The sequence below is a fragment of the Lycium barbarum genome, chromosome 7 (genome assembly GCF_019175385.1).
Source record: "Lycium barbarum isolate Lr01 chromosome 7, ASM1917538v2, whole genome shotgun sequence".
In the NCBI taxonomy this organism is placed as follows: domain Eukaryota; kingdom Viridiplantae; phylum Streptophyta; class Magnoliopsida; order Solanales; family Solanaceae; genus Lycium; species Lycium barbarum.
Window position 1 is genome coordinate 6,622,485 of NC_083343.1, and position 15,866 is coordinate 6,638,350.

The 15,866-nt window shown below is 32.4% G+C and overlaps 2 protein-coding genes across 3 annotated transcripts in view; both read right to left on the reverse strand.

The window, feature by feature from the left end:
• Positions 1 to 15,866, reverse strand: part of LOC132603029 (uncharacterized) — a 73,316-nt gene that overhangs the window by 38,111 nt on the left and 19,339 nt on the right. The window lies entirely within an intron of this gene.
• On the reverse strand, positions 479 to 13,354 carry LOC132602011 (cysteine-rich receptor-like protein kinase 36). The gene is made up of 7 exons (XM_060315043.1): positions 12,184 to 13,354; positions 11,225 to 11,404; positions 10,554 to 10,714; positions 3,677 to 3,887; positions 2,669 to 2,906; positions 1,852 to 2,002; positions 479 to 862 (listed from the first exon to the last, which is right to left on the reverse strand). The coding sequence occupies exons 1-7, from the start codon at positions 13,352 to 13,354 to the stop codon at positions 545 to 547; spliced, it is 2,430 nt and encodes an 809-aa protein (XP_060171026.1). The 3' UTR covers positions 479 to 544.

Genomic DNA, 15,866 nt, shown 5'->3' on the forward strand with positions numbered 1-15,866 from the left:
TTGAAACAGAGAGAGTACAATATAATACTTTTTTTTTTGTTAAGGTATATATGTATATAAAGTGGAGTACTAAATTATCATTCAATGAATACTGGTGATGAAAGTTTCACGTGTCTTTTCATTTTCTATCTTTGATGAAAGTTTCACGTGTCTTTTCATTTTCTATCTTATAAAAAGAATATTTTTTTATATCAAGTAGTTCCCAAGAGATCAATAAAAAAAAACACAAAAAATCTTTAAATAAAATACACGAAATCTTTATAGTATCATGTTCTTTTATTCAAATTATAAATGGGCATAGAAGATCATTTCCTCTCAAAAAATTGAGAAAGAAATTGTAATATAATTTAACTCTTTCTGCTAATGATGTAAAAGAGTTTTTCCACAATCAAGTTAAAAAAAACTGCAAACCGAATATTCATAAAAAATTTCAATTAGTAACTTAAAGTATAAGACATGCTAAACAAGTTAAAATACACTGATAGTATAAACAATTTTCTACACTATCTGTATTAAAAAATTAAATCCATTGCAAGGAGTAGCATCATCGTGCGACCAATTGAGTAATTGTTGCATTGTCAATGTCTATTTCTTGTGATGATCCATTTGGAATAATTTTGACAACTTGATCTTCATCTTCCTTTGTAGAAAATACAGGCCTCTTAGGAGAATTCATTACTAAATTTTCAATGTTCTTTAACATTGAAGAAACTTCCAACATTGTAGGCCTATCCAATGGATTTTCTTGGACACATAATAATGCAATTTGCATGCATTTCAATAGTTTACAAGATGATGTTGTATCATCTAGTGATACATCCATAAACTCCATGCCTTTACCATCTCTCCACATCTCAAATGCCTGCATATTTTATTCAATAGCAAAAGGAAATAAACTAAATGAGTTAAAACAAAGTCCATGCATCTTCATATCATTAGTTGATATACACTAAAATGTGAAAGTATTTATCAATGTATTTTTATCTGTTGTAGTAAGCTATTTGTCTTACTTCCCAGGTTAATTATTAAAACCTACTTAACTAATATGAGCAGTTACTTGTTAGTTCTCTTTTTAAATGATCTGATATATAGTGTAAGGTTCTTTGCATTGTCAGCGTAAAAAAATGGAACTCTTACTGTTAAGTCATAATATACATCGTGGATATTAGAAATGTTTACACAGTCATTTTAACCTGTTGTGGCAGGTAACCTATCTTATTTTATAGATTATAATTATAATCTCACATTTTAGGGAGGCAATCTGCTGCAATAAATTAAAGCTAATAACGTAAATTTTCTTGCAAGATTAGTTAAATTCTACTCCCGTTATCCCAATATATGTGACACTTTTTTCCTTTTAGGCAATAGCATAAAGAACGTCACCTTTTTATATTTAGTAACAATTTAACTTTATACGTCCTATTTTACCTTTAATGAGATGATTTAGAGTCACGAGTATTTATGACTTATTTTAAACCATAAACTTTCAAAAGTCTTCCTATCATTCTTAAACTGTATGTCCAACAAAATTAATATTGACGAAGGGAGTAATAAATAGTACTCCCTCCGTCATCTTATTTTCCGTTTTTATTTGTCCCTAAAAGGGTGTCTTTTTCTATAATTAATAAGTTGATAATTCAACATAATATCCTACATGACAAGTTTATAACCACAAGGTTAAAATGACATGTTTAGTACATTATATGCATCTATAATTTAGGACCACTAGATTCAAAAATCTCTCCTTATTTCTTAAACTCCGTACTTAATCAAACTAAGACACTTAAATTGGGACGGGGGTTTGACTATACTAATAATATACTTGTAAACGTGTATGAAATCACAACTCACATATTCAAGAAGGTTTAAGCTTTCATCTGGACCATGCAGACATGTATTCTTCTTTCCACTTATGATTTGAAGAAGTAGTACTCCAAAACTAAAAACGTCAGATTTTGTTGAATAGATGCCTTGTTTTGCATATTCAGGTGGAATATAACCTCTGCAACTCATTGCAAATTAAATGAATATGTTAATTAAGAATATAACTAATCATAAGCTTAAATTCTTAACAGAAATGCCTATAAATAGATGAGTGTAATTTATACACACCGATAATGTAATTTTTTTAATGTATCAGGTAATTTAAAAGATATTTACAGATATCTTTTCATAGAGAGTAAAAATCGTAATTCTGAAACAAAGCAGATACAATATGTAAAGATGACTTGATCGTAATTTTTTTGATATCATCGTTATATATATAACCTTTCATAAAAAAAATGAAATTTGTAATTTTAAAAATAAGGTAGATTACATGCTACAACATGTAAAGACGATATGATATTAATGTAAATTTTCTTTAGACTATTAGCTATTAGTGTGTATAAGTCAAACTCTAAAGCCTAAATATATACTCCATCTATTCACTTTTACTTGTCATGTTTCGTTTTTCGAGAGTCAAACTGCATGGACTTTGATCAACATTTTAAGATGTATTTTTTCATCATATTAATATGAGAAGAATTGCAACTTATAGTATTTTTCGTATAGTTTCTGAACATCTGAATTTTAATTTTAAAATATTGAATTAATTTAATTCAATTTAGTTCTAAAGATTAGTCAAATTAACTCTCGAGAAGATAAATGTGACAAGTATAATACTTACAGTGTTCCAACGATTCGGTTTGTATTTGCTTCAACTGCATCCTTCTTAAATATTCTTGCCATACCAAAGTCAGAGATCTTTGGTTTCATGTATAAGTCCAATAAAATATTGCTGGCTTTCAAATCTCTATGAATAATTGTTAATCTTGAGTATTCTTGGAGATACAGCATCCCTTGAATAATGCCTTCAATTATTTGCACTCGCTTTTCCCAGTTCAAAAGTAATCTTCTGACTTGATCTATATGTGGAGGGGGGAGGGGGGGGGGGGGGGGGGGGGGAGGGGGGGAATCAAGTTGATGAAAAATATATGTATATATCATCCATATATACAATATTTTATATTCAATGACAACCTAGTGAAAATTTATACAATTTATAAAATTTTACTAGCATAAAAGAAAGGGTACTTGCATTATTTTTCATCCAAAAGATATTTATATGTAATTAAACCTCCGATAGAAAGCAGGATGTGTAAGCATACTTTTTTCAGAGTAACATTAAAAAAAAAAATCATTTTCTCGACATGTAATAGTAACATGTTCAAATGTCATTGAAAATAGACAATTTTTGAAAACTGTCATGGATTTCTAACTTAAAAAAAAAAAATGAAACTCCATCATTAGATCCTGGACAAATCCAAGGCATTATTATAGAGTTTCACCCTTTTTAATTCGAAATTTATGATGGATTTCAAAATCATAACAGTATCTTGAAATTTTTCACTTGTTTAAGATCGAAATTCATAATAGTGTCTGGAGTTTTCACATAAAAAGTGGCGACTTTTTAATAAAATTTTCTAAGACTGGCTATTTCTCAAAACCGGTGTGTAGCATTGATAGGAGTCTATCTCTGGTAAATATCAAAGTAGATATCTACATCAAAAATATTAAAAAGGAACACGGATATTGTCTTCTAAATGATGTAATAGTAAAAAAATATTATTACGCTATCAGTATATACTATAAAAAAAACTCAATAGGGAAAAAAGAAAGAAAAAGAATGACTTACTATAAATGTAGTAATCCAAGCTTTTGTTGGGCATATATTCATAGATCAACATCTTTTCTTCTCTTTCAATGCAAAATCCCACTACTTTTACAAGATTTATGTGTTGTAATTTTGCTGTAAGAATCACTTCATTTTCAAACTCTTCAAATCCTTGGGAAGAAGTCTCTGATAGCCTTTTCACTGCTATTTCTTTCCCATTTCTCAACTTCCCCTACTTGGATTAATGAATGATGATTAATTTTCTTTGTAAACATTGATAAAAAATAATTTAAGAACCATCAATTATAGGGGGAAAAACTACGATTATGAAGCATTTTACATACCATAAGCACATCTATATATATCAAAACTTCAAATCAAGTGCGGATCCATAATATAATAGGGTTAAAAGCTTGTCCACTTCCGGTGTTTACACCAAATTATACTAATTTACCATGGTCAAGTCAGAAAATAAGGTAAGGATGCATGTGCATTAATTAACTATGATTTTAAGGATAAAAGTGTTTGTGAAGACATGTGTCATTCATTTGTATAAACAACGGATGTGAGTAAGTTTTTACGTAGTGATATGTGGGTTCACGTGAACTCATCATTAACTTTTGCTCAAATCTTATGTATTTATTAAACCACTAAATATCTACAAATATTTGACAGTGAACCCTGTTATTATTGTATAATCATAAACTTCAAATCATGAACCCGTCTCTACCACAAACAATAAAATCAGCTTAGTAATTTTTAGTTTTAAGGAAAATGATCTTTAACTCTTTCTAAGAGTACCGGTCAATCAGGAGGTTAAGGTAGCAGATCTTGACTTTTTAATTAGAATTAGAAAAGCAATACTGTTATAATATATATATATATATATATATATATATATATATACATATGAATGTCCATATAATCTAGGTTTTTCACATGTCCTAAATAAGAGTAGGTACATGTACATTTGGTGGCATGTATGAAATGAAGAAAATGAAGCAACACAAGTTTGATTTTAACTCTTGGTGTTGTCATTGATGACTTCATCAAGAGATTTACCATCTCTATAAATAGATGGTTAAGTTCTCAATTTGTCAAGAGATAAAAACAAGAAGTGAAATACAATCTCTCCCTCCTTTCTACAAAGTTATTAGTTTGTTTCTCTTGTTTATTTCCAATTATATAGTTTTATAACACGTTATCAGCACGAGTCTCTAATCTTTTATTTGAGTTCAGCCCATATCGAAGTTTTTGTTATTTAAGGGGTTGCAATTATAAATCATCCGGGAAATGGTTCACGACGGTGTATGTAATCAAGTATTGTTTGCAATTCTTCATGAGGTTTGGGTATCTAGTAAGTTATACTTGTATCTTATAATAAAAACAGTTTCCATCACAGGTTGAAGTGATTTGAGCCTCTTTGCTTATTATTGTTGGTTTAATATTTTTAATTCACTTCTAATGTTACATGCTATGTTTATATATGCGTATATCGTGATTAATTTGGTACTTGTTTTTAGAATGATCCCAGAAGTGACATTCATACTTCACAAGTCTAAAGTATCATTAAATTTATTTATATTTATGGATCATGATCACTGAAAGTGATGATTCATATATAGGCCTCCATATTGTGATTTATATTGAAAATATGTTAGAGAAAAATCTCTACACTATATGCATATCTCGATTTGCTCCTGAAGTAGCAATATCTTAAAAGAAATTTTAAGCTATCACAATTTGATATGCTTAAGGCCTGCACGTTCAGATGATTGTGTTCCATTTTTTAAGAATGAGAACTTTTGATATAAGCTATAAATATAGATCCATTCCCTGAAGTGAATGTGATAATATGTAGTAAAGCTTATAAATATAAATGTGCATTTGATTGTGAAAATATCATGATCCATCTCCAGAAGAGATAATTATTTATTTACAAGTATCATGACACTAGCAATGTCTAAATAATATCTGATTATGATAAATAAATTGAAGTCTCTTGAAGATGATATATATGATAATACCATTCATCGTAGATCGTAATTGGTACGATCGGAACACTGTAGTAGACCTGAAGTTTACTAACAATAAAAATGGTTATCATATTGAGACTACAAATGATCGGAATATTAAATATCTTCAAGTTACTATGGGTAAGAAATACACAAGTGCAATGTTACCCGAGCATGATGAGATCACATACCACGATAAACCAGAAGTTTATTGATATACAATTTCATGCAATAGTAAACCAGAAGTTTATTAAAAGAAATAGCACTCGTCATAGTAAACTTGAAGTTTACGGGTACAGATAATTTTATCAGTTGACAAGACCATTTTAATCGTCCTGATTTAAATCTGATGTGCGAATTGAGTATTAAAACATATTGAAGAACTAGAAGATTCTTCAAGAATTTGTTTGTGTTGCTTGTTCTCATGATAAGTTGATTACACCAGCTAATGTTGGGACTGAATCCCCAAAATTCTGAAAAATATAAAAGGTGAATGTGGGCCCCTTCACCTGTAATGTGATAGATGCATCTATGAGACGGTCACATGTATGTTTATTGTCAACTGGCAGTTTGACATTTATGAAGTTGCTTTCTCAAAATGATTGAGTTGCAAGCACAATTTTCAGAATATGTAATCAAGATAATCATCTTGATAATGCTGGTTTATATCTAAGTTGGTTTGGAATTAAATGCCTCCATAATACAGCCAAACCATTGCTTATGAGAACAGAGTTTTAGATGTTAGTCTGAGATATGATATATTGCATACAACAGCACTTGTATGCTTCAGATCAATAAATTTTGATAAATTCTCCCCTCATATTTGGTTCAGGGTCAGGAACTAGATATTTCCATCTTTTAGCATTTGATGTGTGGTACATGATTAATGGATATACCATGATGCACACAGATGGATTTTCCCAAAGAAAATGAGGACATATGTCACTAAAATAAGGGGGAGAGAATAAGCAGCTAAGAAATATGTTGTGAATTATCATCAGTATGATCCTCAGATAATTCAAGTCAAATGCTGGAAGCATTTGCTGACCCAACTATTTCATATTTCATCTGCAAAATGCTCCTAATGTCCCTGAAGGACAGAGTCTACAACATGCATGGAGCATGGTAGACCAATCGGTTCCAAATATAATAATCCTTGAAAAAAAAAAGGAGGAGCAAATGATCATAATAAGGAGGCAAAGTGCTCTTGAAGAGCCGACGACATAACACTTCATGAAACCTTATGCGAGGTTCAGGTACCTGAAAATAATGAAGTGATGAGATCTCAGTAAGTTATGTCGAATTGCGAACCGATACAACATGATATCTTGTCGACAATATTTTGATACAATATAGCGCGCAATATTGTATAAGGTTGTGAGGATTTGATTTCTACGTATCTTAAAGCATGTTGATGTGGAAATAATTACCAAGTAAAATGATGCATCTTGATAAACGTAATGTTTATTGGGCCAGCAGTCCAAACATCAGAAAATGTCACATTATTTATAATGATGGAAGTTGTCACAGCCTATATGGCTTACTTGAAAAAATTTATATGAAAATTTCTGAAGGATTCAAAATGCCTGAAGCATATACAAATTCTTGGGAAACTTGTTTAAAATCCTTAAATGGATTAAATGAATCAAGGCTGATGTACTGAAATCGCCTGAATGAATATTTATTGACGAAGGGTACAAATAAGATCATGTTTACCCTTGTCTCTATATGATAATCAGAACCTTTCAAATTATTATGCAAGTTGATGACTTGAATATTATTGGAGCTCTTGAAGCGTTTCCAAAAGCACTTGATTATATCTGCTGAAATGAGAAAATTGAAATGGTCCTGAAATACCATATATCTGTGCAGTTGATGCATTTATATATATTGCTATAACTACAGGCATGATATGATTTACTCCAACATGGAGTTATTGAAATAGATCAACTGCATATTGCAAATGCAAGCCCTAACATGAATGTATTTGTCCTAACCAATACTGTCAAGTGTTTTGGACATACAGGGCATTCATCTTATCGACATAAGAATTCAATCCAGATGTGTTATCTATTTCTATAAAGGATTATTGTCATGACAGCTAAATCATAGAAAGACAACAACAGATTATGAAGCAAGTCATGATGTACTTGTGCTGTTTGCAACAATATTATATGGCGATGATGCAACTCTATCTGAGAAAGGAAGATGCAGATCATCAACCAGTTCGTCAAATGATCATTTGACAGCTCTGATAAAAGCTCTGTCAATCTCAAGATATGATAATTTGGTATACAAGATTTGTCACATCATCGTCAAGAATTATGTGATGCTTTAATCAGGGGGAGCAAATACGCACTGTACTCTTTTTCCCTTGACCAAGGTTTTGTCCCATTTGGGTTTTCCTGGCAAGGTTTTTAATGAGGCGGCTCTCAAAGCGTATTACTAGATATGTGTACTCTTTTTCCTTCATTAGGACTTTTTCCCACAGGATTTTTTCCTAATAAGGTTTTAACGAGGCACGTCATCTATTAATGGTTTAAAGCAATCCATGCGCATGTGGTATAACCGCCTTAGTGAATATTTTTTAAAAGAAGGCTATAAAAATGATGCAATTTGCCCATGTGTTTTTATAAAGAAAGTAATATCGGACATAAACCTTATTGGAACTCCTGCAGAGCTCAAAAAGGCAATTGATTATTTAAAGAAGGAGTTTGAGATGAAAGATCTTGGAAAGACAAAATTATGCCTTGGTTTGCAAATTGAACATTTGACAAATGGGATTTTTGTCCATCAATTTGCCTATACAGAGAGTGTTGAAACGATTTTATATGGATGAAGCACATCCATTAAGTACTCCGATGGTTGTTCGATCACTTGATGCGAATAAAGATCCATTCCGACCTCAAGAAAAGAATGAGGAAATTCTTGGTCCAGAAGTACCATATCTTAGTGCAATTGGTGCACTAATGTATCTTGCCAATACCACAAGGCCTGACATAGCATTTTCAGTTAATGTGTTAGCGAGACATAGTTGTGCTCCTACAAGGAGACACTGGAACAGAATTAAACACATATTGAGGTATCTAAAGGGGACTATCGATTTGGGCTTATTTTAACTGCAGTCCCGATCTTGTTGGTTATGCCGATGCAGGGTATTTATCTGACCCACACAAAGCTAGATCTCAAACAGGCTATGTATTCATTTGTGGGGGCGCTGCCATATCTTGGCGATCTACAAAGCAGTCTATTGTGGCTACCTCATCAAATCATGCTGAGATAATAGCTATTCATGAAGCGAGTCGTGAAGTTGTGTGGCTGAGGTCAACGATACATCTCATTCGAGAAAAGTGTGGTTTGAAATGTGATAAAATACCCACAATCTTATATGAAGATGATGCAGCATGTATTGTCCAATTGAAAGGAGGTTCATAAAAGGAGATAGGACAAAGCATATTTGACCAAAGTTGTTCTTCACACACGAGCTCCAAAAGAATAGTGATATCAACATGCAACAGATTTGTTCAAGTGATGATATAGCTGATTTGTTCACCAAGTCTCTACCAACCGCAACTTTCGAGAAGATGGTGCACAAGATTGGAATGCGAAGACTCAAATACTTGGACTGAAGTTCTCATCAGGGGAGTTAATACACGTTGTACTCTTTTTTTCATACAAGGCTTTGTCCCACTGGGTTTTTCTTGTAAGGTTTTTAATGAGACAACCAAAATGTATACTATTAGAAATATGTACTCTTTTTCCTTCACTAGAATTTTTCCCACTGGGTTTTTTCTAGTAAGGTTTTAACGAGGCATATTATCTATCAATGGACATCCAAGGGGGAGTGTTATAATATATATATATATATAATCTAGGTTTTTCACATGTCCTAAATAAGAGTAGGTACATGTACATTTGGTGGCATGTATGAAATGAAGAAAATGAAGCAACACAAGTTTGATTTTAACTCTTGGTGTTGTTATTGATGACTTCATCAAGAGATTTACCATCTCTATAAATAGATGGTTAAGTTCTCAATTTGTCAAGAGATAAAAACAAGAAGTGAAATACAATCTCTCCCTCCTTTCTACAAAGTTATTAGTTTGTTTCTCTTGTTTATTTCCAATTATATAGTTTTATAACACTATATTACAATTTGATTAGTTGCTTTCATGAGACTTTAGACTTTAGAGCGCAATGAAAGAGTTGACTAAGGCTCAAAATGCTGCTACTGTAACGTGACAATTTGCCCGAGCTAACCATGAACTTGGTGTCACCCAGGTTTTGTGATAAAACGGATAGAATTCTTCAGCCGTTAATTAAAAGAATTTGGTTTGAGCTATGAAAATGAAAAAAGATCATGGTATGTATGAAGCAATTTTTTCCTTTAATGAATCTTACACAGCGTGAAAAGGATAAATTAGGCCTCCAAAAGCGAGTACCAACATCGAGAGAAACCAAAAAAGGAGAATTGTGAACTGGCTCAACTTGACCTAGATTTATAGTTTGTTTGGTCAAGCTTCCAGCCAAAATCTGCTTATTCTGAAAGTAACAGTTTGCGTTCGACTAATCATTTCGAAAAGCACATTTGCAAATATTAGAGCAGTACCTTGTATTTGGCCAATGTTTCAAAAGTGCTTCGGGAGAAAAATTACCTTTTTTTAACTTTAAAAACAACTTCTGCTATTACTCAAAAATATTTACTATTTCTTTCTAAAAGTTTGGTCAAATGCGTCAACTTTCTAAAATAAGTATTTTCTAAAGAAAATAGCACTTTTGGCTTCTCAGAAGCTTAGCCAAACATGCTATTGATTTATTTCTTTGGTGGAAAAAAAATAGTTGAAACTTTTCAAATTTCTAAAATAAAACAAAATGTTATGTACCTTGTAAACAGGTCCATATCCACCTCGTCCAAGCTCATTTTCAACTGAAAAATTATTTGTAGCTTCCTTCATCTCATCAAAAGTGAATATATGCAAAGTCCTGGTTTCTTCATCACCTTTATCTTCAACATTGCTTCCAATTTTGTTCCTTGGCACTCTCTCTGTCTCCAATTAATATTCAGTCAAATATCGTTATACAACAACAATAACAACATTCTCAGTGTAATCTCACAAGAAAGAAAAGGAAATAGACCCCTTAATTTTGCACCCTCAATATGAAGAAGACAATTATACGGCCAAAAAAATATGCTTGTAACCAAAAAACAACTTGTTCAAGTGCTACATTTTCTAAAGTTGCGTGAGTAAAGAGCTTTCAATAATTATAATTATTTGCAAACTAGAGTAATACAATAAAACCAAGTTCCATTAAAATAAAACTTTTAAAATATTCCATTCATTTCAATTTTGTGCAACGGTCTGGAGAAGAAATAATGACTTCAAATTTGTAATCTCAAATATGTCATACATTTGAGTGACTATACAAGCATCTCCTTAAGTATATATTATGAGAAGCTTATAAATAATTTTTTTCCTCATAGAAAAATGTGTATTTCTTTTTAAACAAACTAATAAGAAAAGAGGAACAAAAGAATGACAAATTAAAAAATTACCTTGAAATTTAAGTACTTTTCTCCTTCGTAAACAACACAGTGTAAAGACAACCAACAACAACATCAATACAGATGCCACTGGAATCAAAATGAGAATTAGTCGATTGAGTTTTTTCTTCTTGAATAGCTTCCCTGATTGATCAATTGCCCCTTCTACTCCACCTTGTATATCTTCAACTTCTAACAATGAAAACAAAATTTTGAGACATTCTGATAGATAAAGAAAGAAAGAAAGAATTGAATAGCAAATGTGTAATGCAATTCTTTGAGCCCTGGGAATGCAGAACTTTTTTGTAGGAAGAGCTTTACTCCCTTATAAGCCTTATCCGATATCAATCCGGATTAGTCAGATTAGTGAATTTCTTATATGAAATGGACATTGAGTCAAGCTAGTTCCTAAGGTGACAATTTTCCAAAAGCATATAAGAGACTTAGATCACCCATCCACAATCGATGTGGGGACTCCGACAAACCCGCATGCCCAGGCCTGCCAACTGAAGCGCGAGCAATATCATATAGGGGCCTAATATTGAGTAACCAAGAATGGGGATCAATCTGGTTCTGATACTATGATAAGAAGTGGACGTTGAATCTAACTCAACTTCAAAATTTAGCTCATGAAGTAATGGATTTTCCAAGAACCATATAAAAAGACAAAATCACTCATCGACAACTGATGTGGGATTTTGACACCCTGCACGCTCAGGCTCACCAACTGGAATGCGGATGACATAATATGGTGGTCCAACATCGGTTATAAAAAATTAAGATGGATCTGGCTCTGACACCATAATAAAAAATGGACATTGAACTTAACTCAACCCCAAAAACTCACTCATGAGGTAAGAATTACTCAAAGATCGTATAAAGAGATCAAATCACTCATCCACGATCAACGTGAGAATCTTGACAATATCGAATACAGAATACGTAGGCAAAAAAAACATGTAATTAGTTACCTCCTGATGCAGCCTGAGAAAGAACTGAATTCCAGTCATATGAGACTTGCCATGCCACATAGCCCTTCAAATTCCTCTCTTTTGCATAGGCAACTTTGGTTTTCACTGCCTCAACATCATCAAAACCAACCCAACTTGTCCCGATAGAGACATAATTCATCACATAAGTTGAATTATACGACGAATTATTAGCACGATATTTTATCATGCCTCTCTTGATATTATTGAAGTTCAACGTACCATCAGTACTTGTGAACGGCTCTTTTTCAGCTTCAGTAGCATACAAATAATCTTTCGGTCCCGGCCCTGTTCCGATCGCGCCAATTTTATTATCCTTAGGACTAACCAATGTCCACACATAGCCAAAAAATGGTAATCCCAAAACAAGCTTTTGACTAGGAAAACCAGATTTAATCCAAGCATTAATCCCATAATCAGTGTTCAAATCACTAGTAGAATCATACAATGCTGCAATAGGGGATGTGTTGTTTGTTGACACTGGTTCATAGTAATTAAATGCCATAACATGTACCCAATCCAAGTTTCTCCTCATTGACTCAATTGGAAAAGTCAAATCTTGAATCCATGGTGTGTATTGACCTGCCATGGTTAAAAAAAGTCGAGGTTTTTTCGATTTCTTGGACTCTGAATCGATAGCAACTCTCCAATCATCCAAAAGGGTAGCCAAATTCGACATGTCTTGCGACGAACTAGGCCAAAGCCAGCAGAAATCAAGTCCATCAAAACCATAAAATCGCGCAATTTTGATGGATGATTCAATGAAGTATTTTCTTCCAAGGAAGTATGTGCTGGACATTAATAGGTACATATCAGATGCATAAGAAGATTGGTCTTTTCCACCAATTGATAAAATTGTTTTGATGTATGGATTTTTCCTCTTGACAATGCTATTGAAGTTTTTAAATGGCTCATCATCTGATATTGTGACAATCATCTGATCGGTTGATGCATTGAAACTAATTTCAGCAAAGCCATAGATGAGGTGAGTGTAAAGAGTTGAATTGATGCTTTGTATATTGGCAGAATTAGTTATGTCATTTTGCCAATAACCAGCTTTTATCCATGTTTGATCTGCTGCTATGGAGTTGAGTAGTTGAGATTGGAGAATTGTGTGGAAGAAGAGAAGAATGGCAATGTTTTTGAATGCCATAGAAGAGGTACAAGAATGAAGTACATTAACTCAATGGAAAAGCATTCAACTTATATACATCGAGTCATTAACCACCAAGGGTTAGTGGTGAAGGATCAGAATCTTTTCGCTCTTAATCAGAGGTATTGGTTAAGTCTCCGGAGTAAAAACCCTCCTAGGAACTGCTTAACTTATATGCATTGAGTCATTGACCACCAAAGATTTAGTGATGGATAGATAGAATTCTTCCACGCACTACAAGAAAGCATAGAAATGACAATAGCTCTTTTGGCGACAAAAATAATATAGTTGGCAAAATTCAGTATTTGACAACAACTTAGTTTTATTGTTGGCATATATGATGAATTTTTAAAAAATAATTTTTTTTGTTGCCAAACAATTTAATTTTGTTGTCATAGTATTGATTGTTGTTGCAAAAAGTATTTTTAGCAACAACAAAAAGTTGTTGCACGTCGTTGCAATAATAGCCATTGGGAAAAATTTATGCAACAAAAAAAATGTAGTCAAAAGTACTTTTTGCAACAATAGTATATCTATGACAACAAAAATATTTTTGTTGGCAAATGTATTCTTTCTTGTAGTGACGTTTAACTAGAGGTTTCAAGTTTAAGTCTTGGCAATGAAAGAAAAAATCTGGTAGCAAGCATTTACTCCTTTAATGAGCCTTACAGATCAGGAATAAAGATTAGTCGGAGTTTCAAAACGAATACCAGACAACCAATGAAAAACAAAAAAGATATTTGAGTCGTTCACAATATGAATAGTACTATCTCGGTGTAAGCTTTATTTTTCAAGTAAGTAGTTCCACTTAATTATGGATTATTGCACAATGACAGAGCCACATGAAGGTTGGAAAGTTACACCCCGCAAGTAGGGTAAATAAAACCTTTTCGTATATTTATACACTTTTGAACCCAATCCCCCCCCCCCCCCCCCCCCCCGCTAAGAGAAGGACATGTTCAAATTGTAGGAGTGGTACTTTTGTATATTCGTTTGAATCCCTTATCAGAATTATATTCTTGACGATCTGTTACATTATTGTTGTTGCACATAAAACAACAATAGAGATGGATCCAGAATACAAATTTGATAGGTTCGACCTTTAAGGTTCTTAGCATTAATTTCACTGTACTTCAAAAATCATGAATTCAAATCTAATATGTTGATAATTTTTGTGGATTTTTCTTTTAACGTTATTAGTATATAAAAGTTAAACTCATGAAGATTATACTTCGGTATTATTTTCTCACATGCTCTACGCTATTTCCTATGAATTTCTATGGAGATTGGTGGTGATAAAAAATTATATCATGACTTGGAAAACTAGAGTCCTTGCATGGTTCCTCAATAATTAGGTGCAAAGTTTTACAAGACAAATGTAAATGCATGAACAATATGTTTGACTTGTTACTCTCTTTTTTGTTTCTTTTTTCTTTTATTTTTTGATCAGATGTCCGACGACTTATTCCTCACGTCAATGATGTTGTCCTGTCCAAAATTCCAGACAGAACTTTTAATTAAATCCATTTGACATTGTCTTTTTTTTTCTTTTTTCTTTCATTGGTGGCCAGTTTAGTCAAACTTTTAAATTGATTTTTTATATTAAATCTCACGTACTGCGCAACGGATGCTACGGTAAGTCAACAGGGAATCGTTGACTAAAGTCAACGACGACATTTGTATAATTCTGGACTATAAGCAAAAACAATAATATTAAAATCATAGACAGCTATAGTGACACGTCATTATATCATTTTTCAAATATTATCAAAATAAAAATCAACAAGTTGTAAGAGCACCTAATTTACGAACAAGTGGTTTTAGCTAATGAAGAATGTAATTTACTGCTTAATGGGGTTGGTCTCCATGTTTAATATTTGGTAAATTGAGAGATACAAAGTAATTGTGTGCTAGTCGCAATTAGGGGCGAATCTATCCATTAAAAATGAGTCACGTGAACACATGGTCACCCGACTAAAATCGGTATATTATGTATATAAATCCTTAAAATATATCTAATATTAACTGAAGGAACACATGGTTAAACTAGACCAAGTGGAGCATCGATTAAGTGTTGGGTTTAATCCCTTAAGGCTGTGAGATTGAACCCTACTAAATGCACTTTTGCGTCTTTTTTTCAAAAAAATATTAAATGTGAACTCATCCTCTTGAAATTCGCAATGATTCACATCACACGTTCTATTTTAGATTGATTTTGTACTTCGAACAAACTAACAAAAAACATAAGCAATGGATATGGCTAAAACACCACAGTTTATGTAGGGGCGGAGCTAGAAAGTTATGGGTTTGGACGAATCGGAGTTTTAGTCCAAATCTAGTATTGTATTATATTTAGAAATCCACTAAATATGTATACGTAACAATCAAATTCAAAACTCATACAAACACTTTATATAACTATTCTAGAATTTAAAACTCATAAAGTTTGACTGATTACGCCTCTAATTGTACAAACATACCCAACTTATTTTTTTTTTGTTTTCCTCCTGGT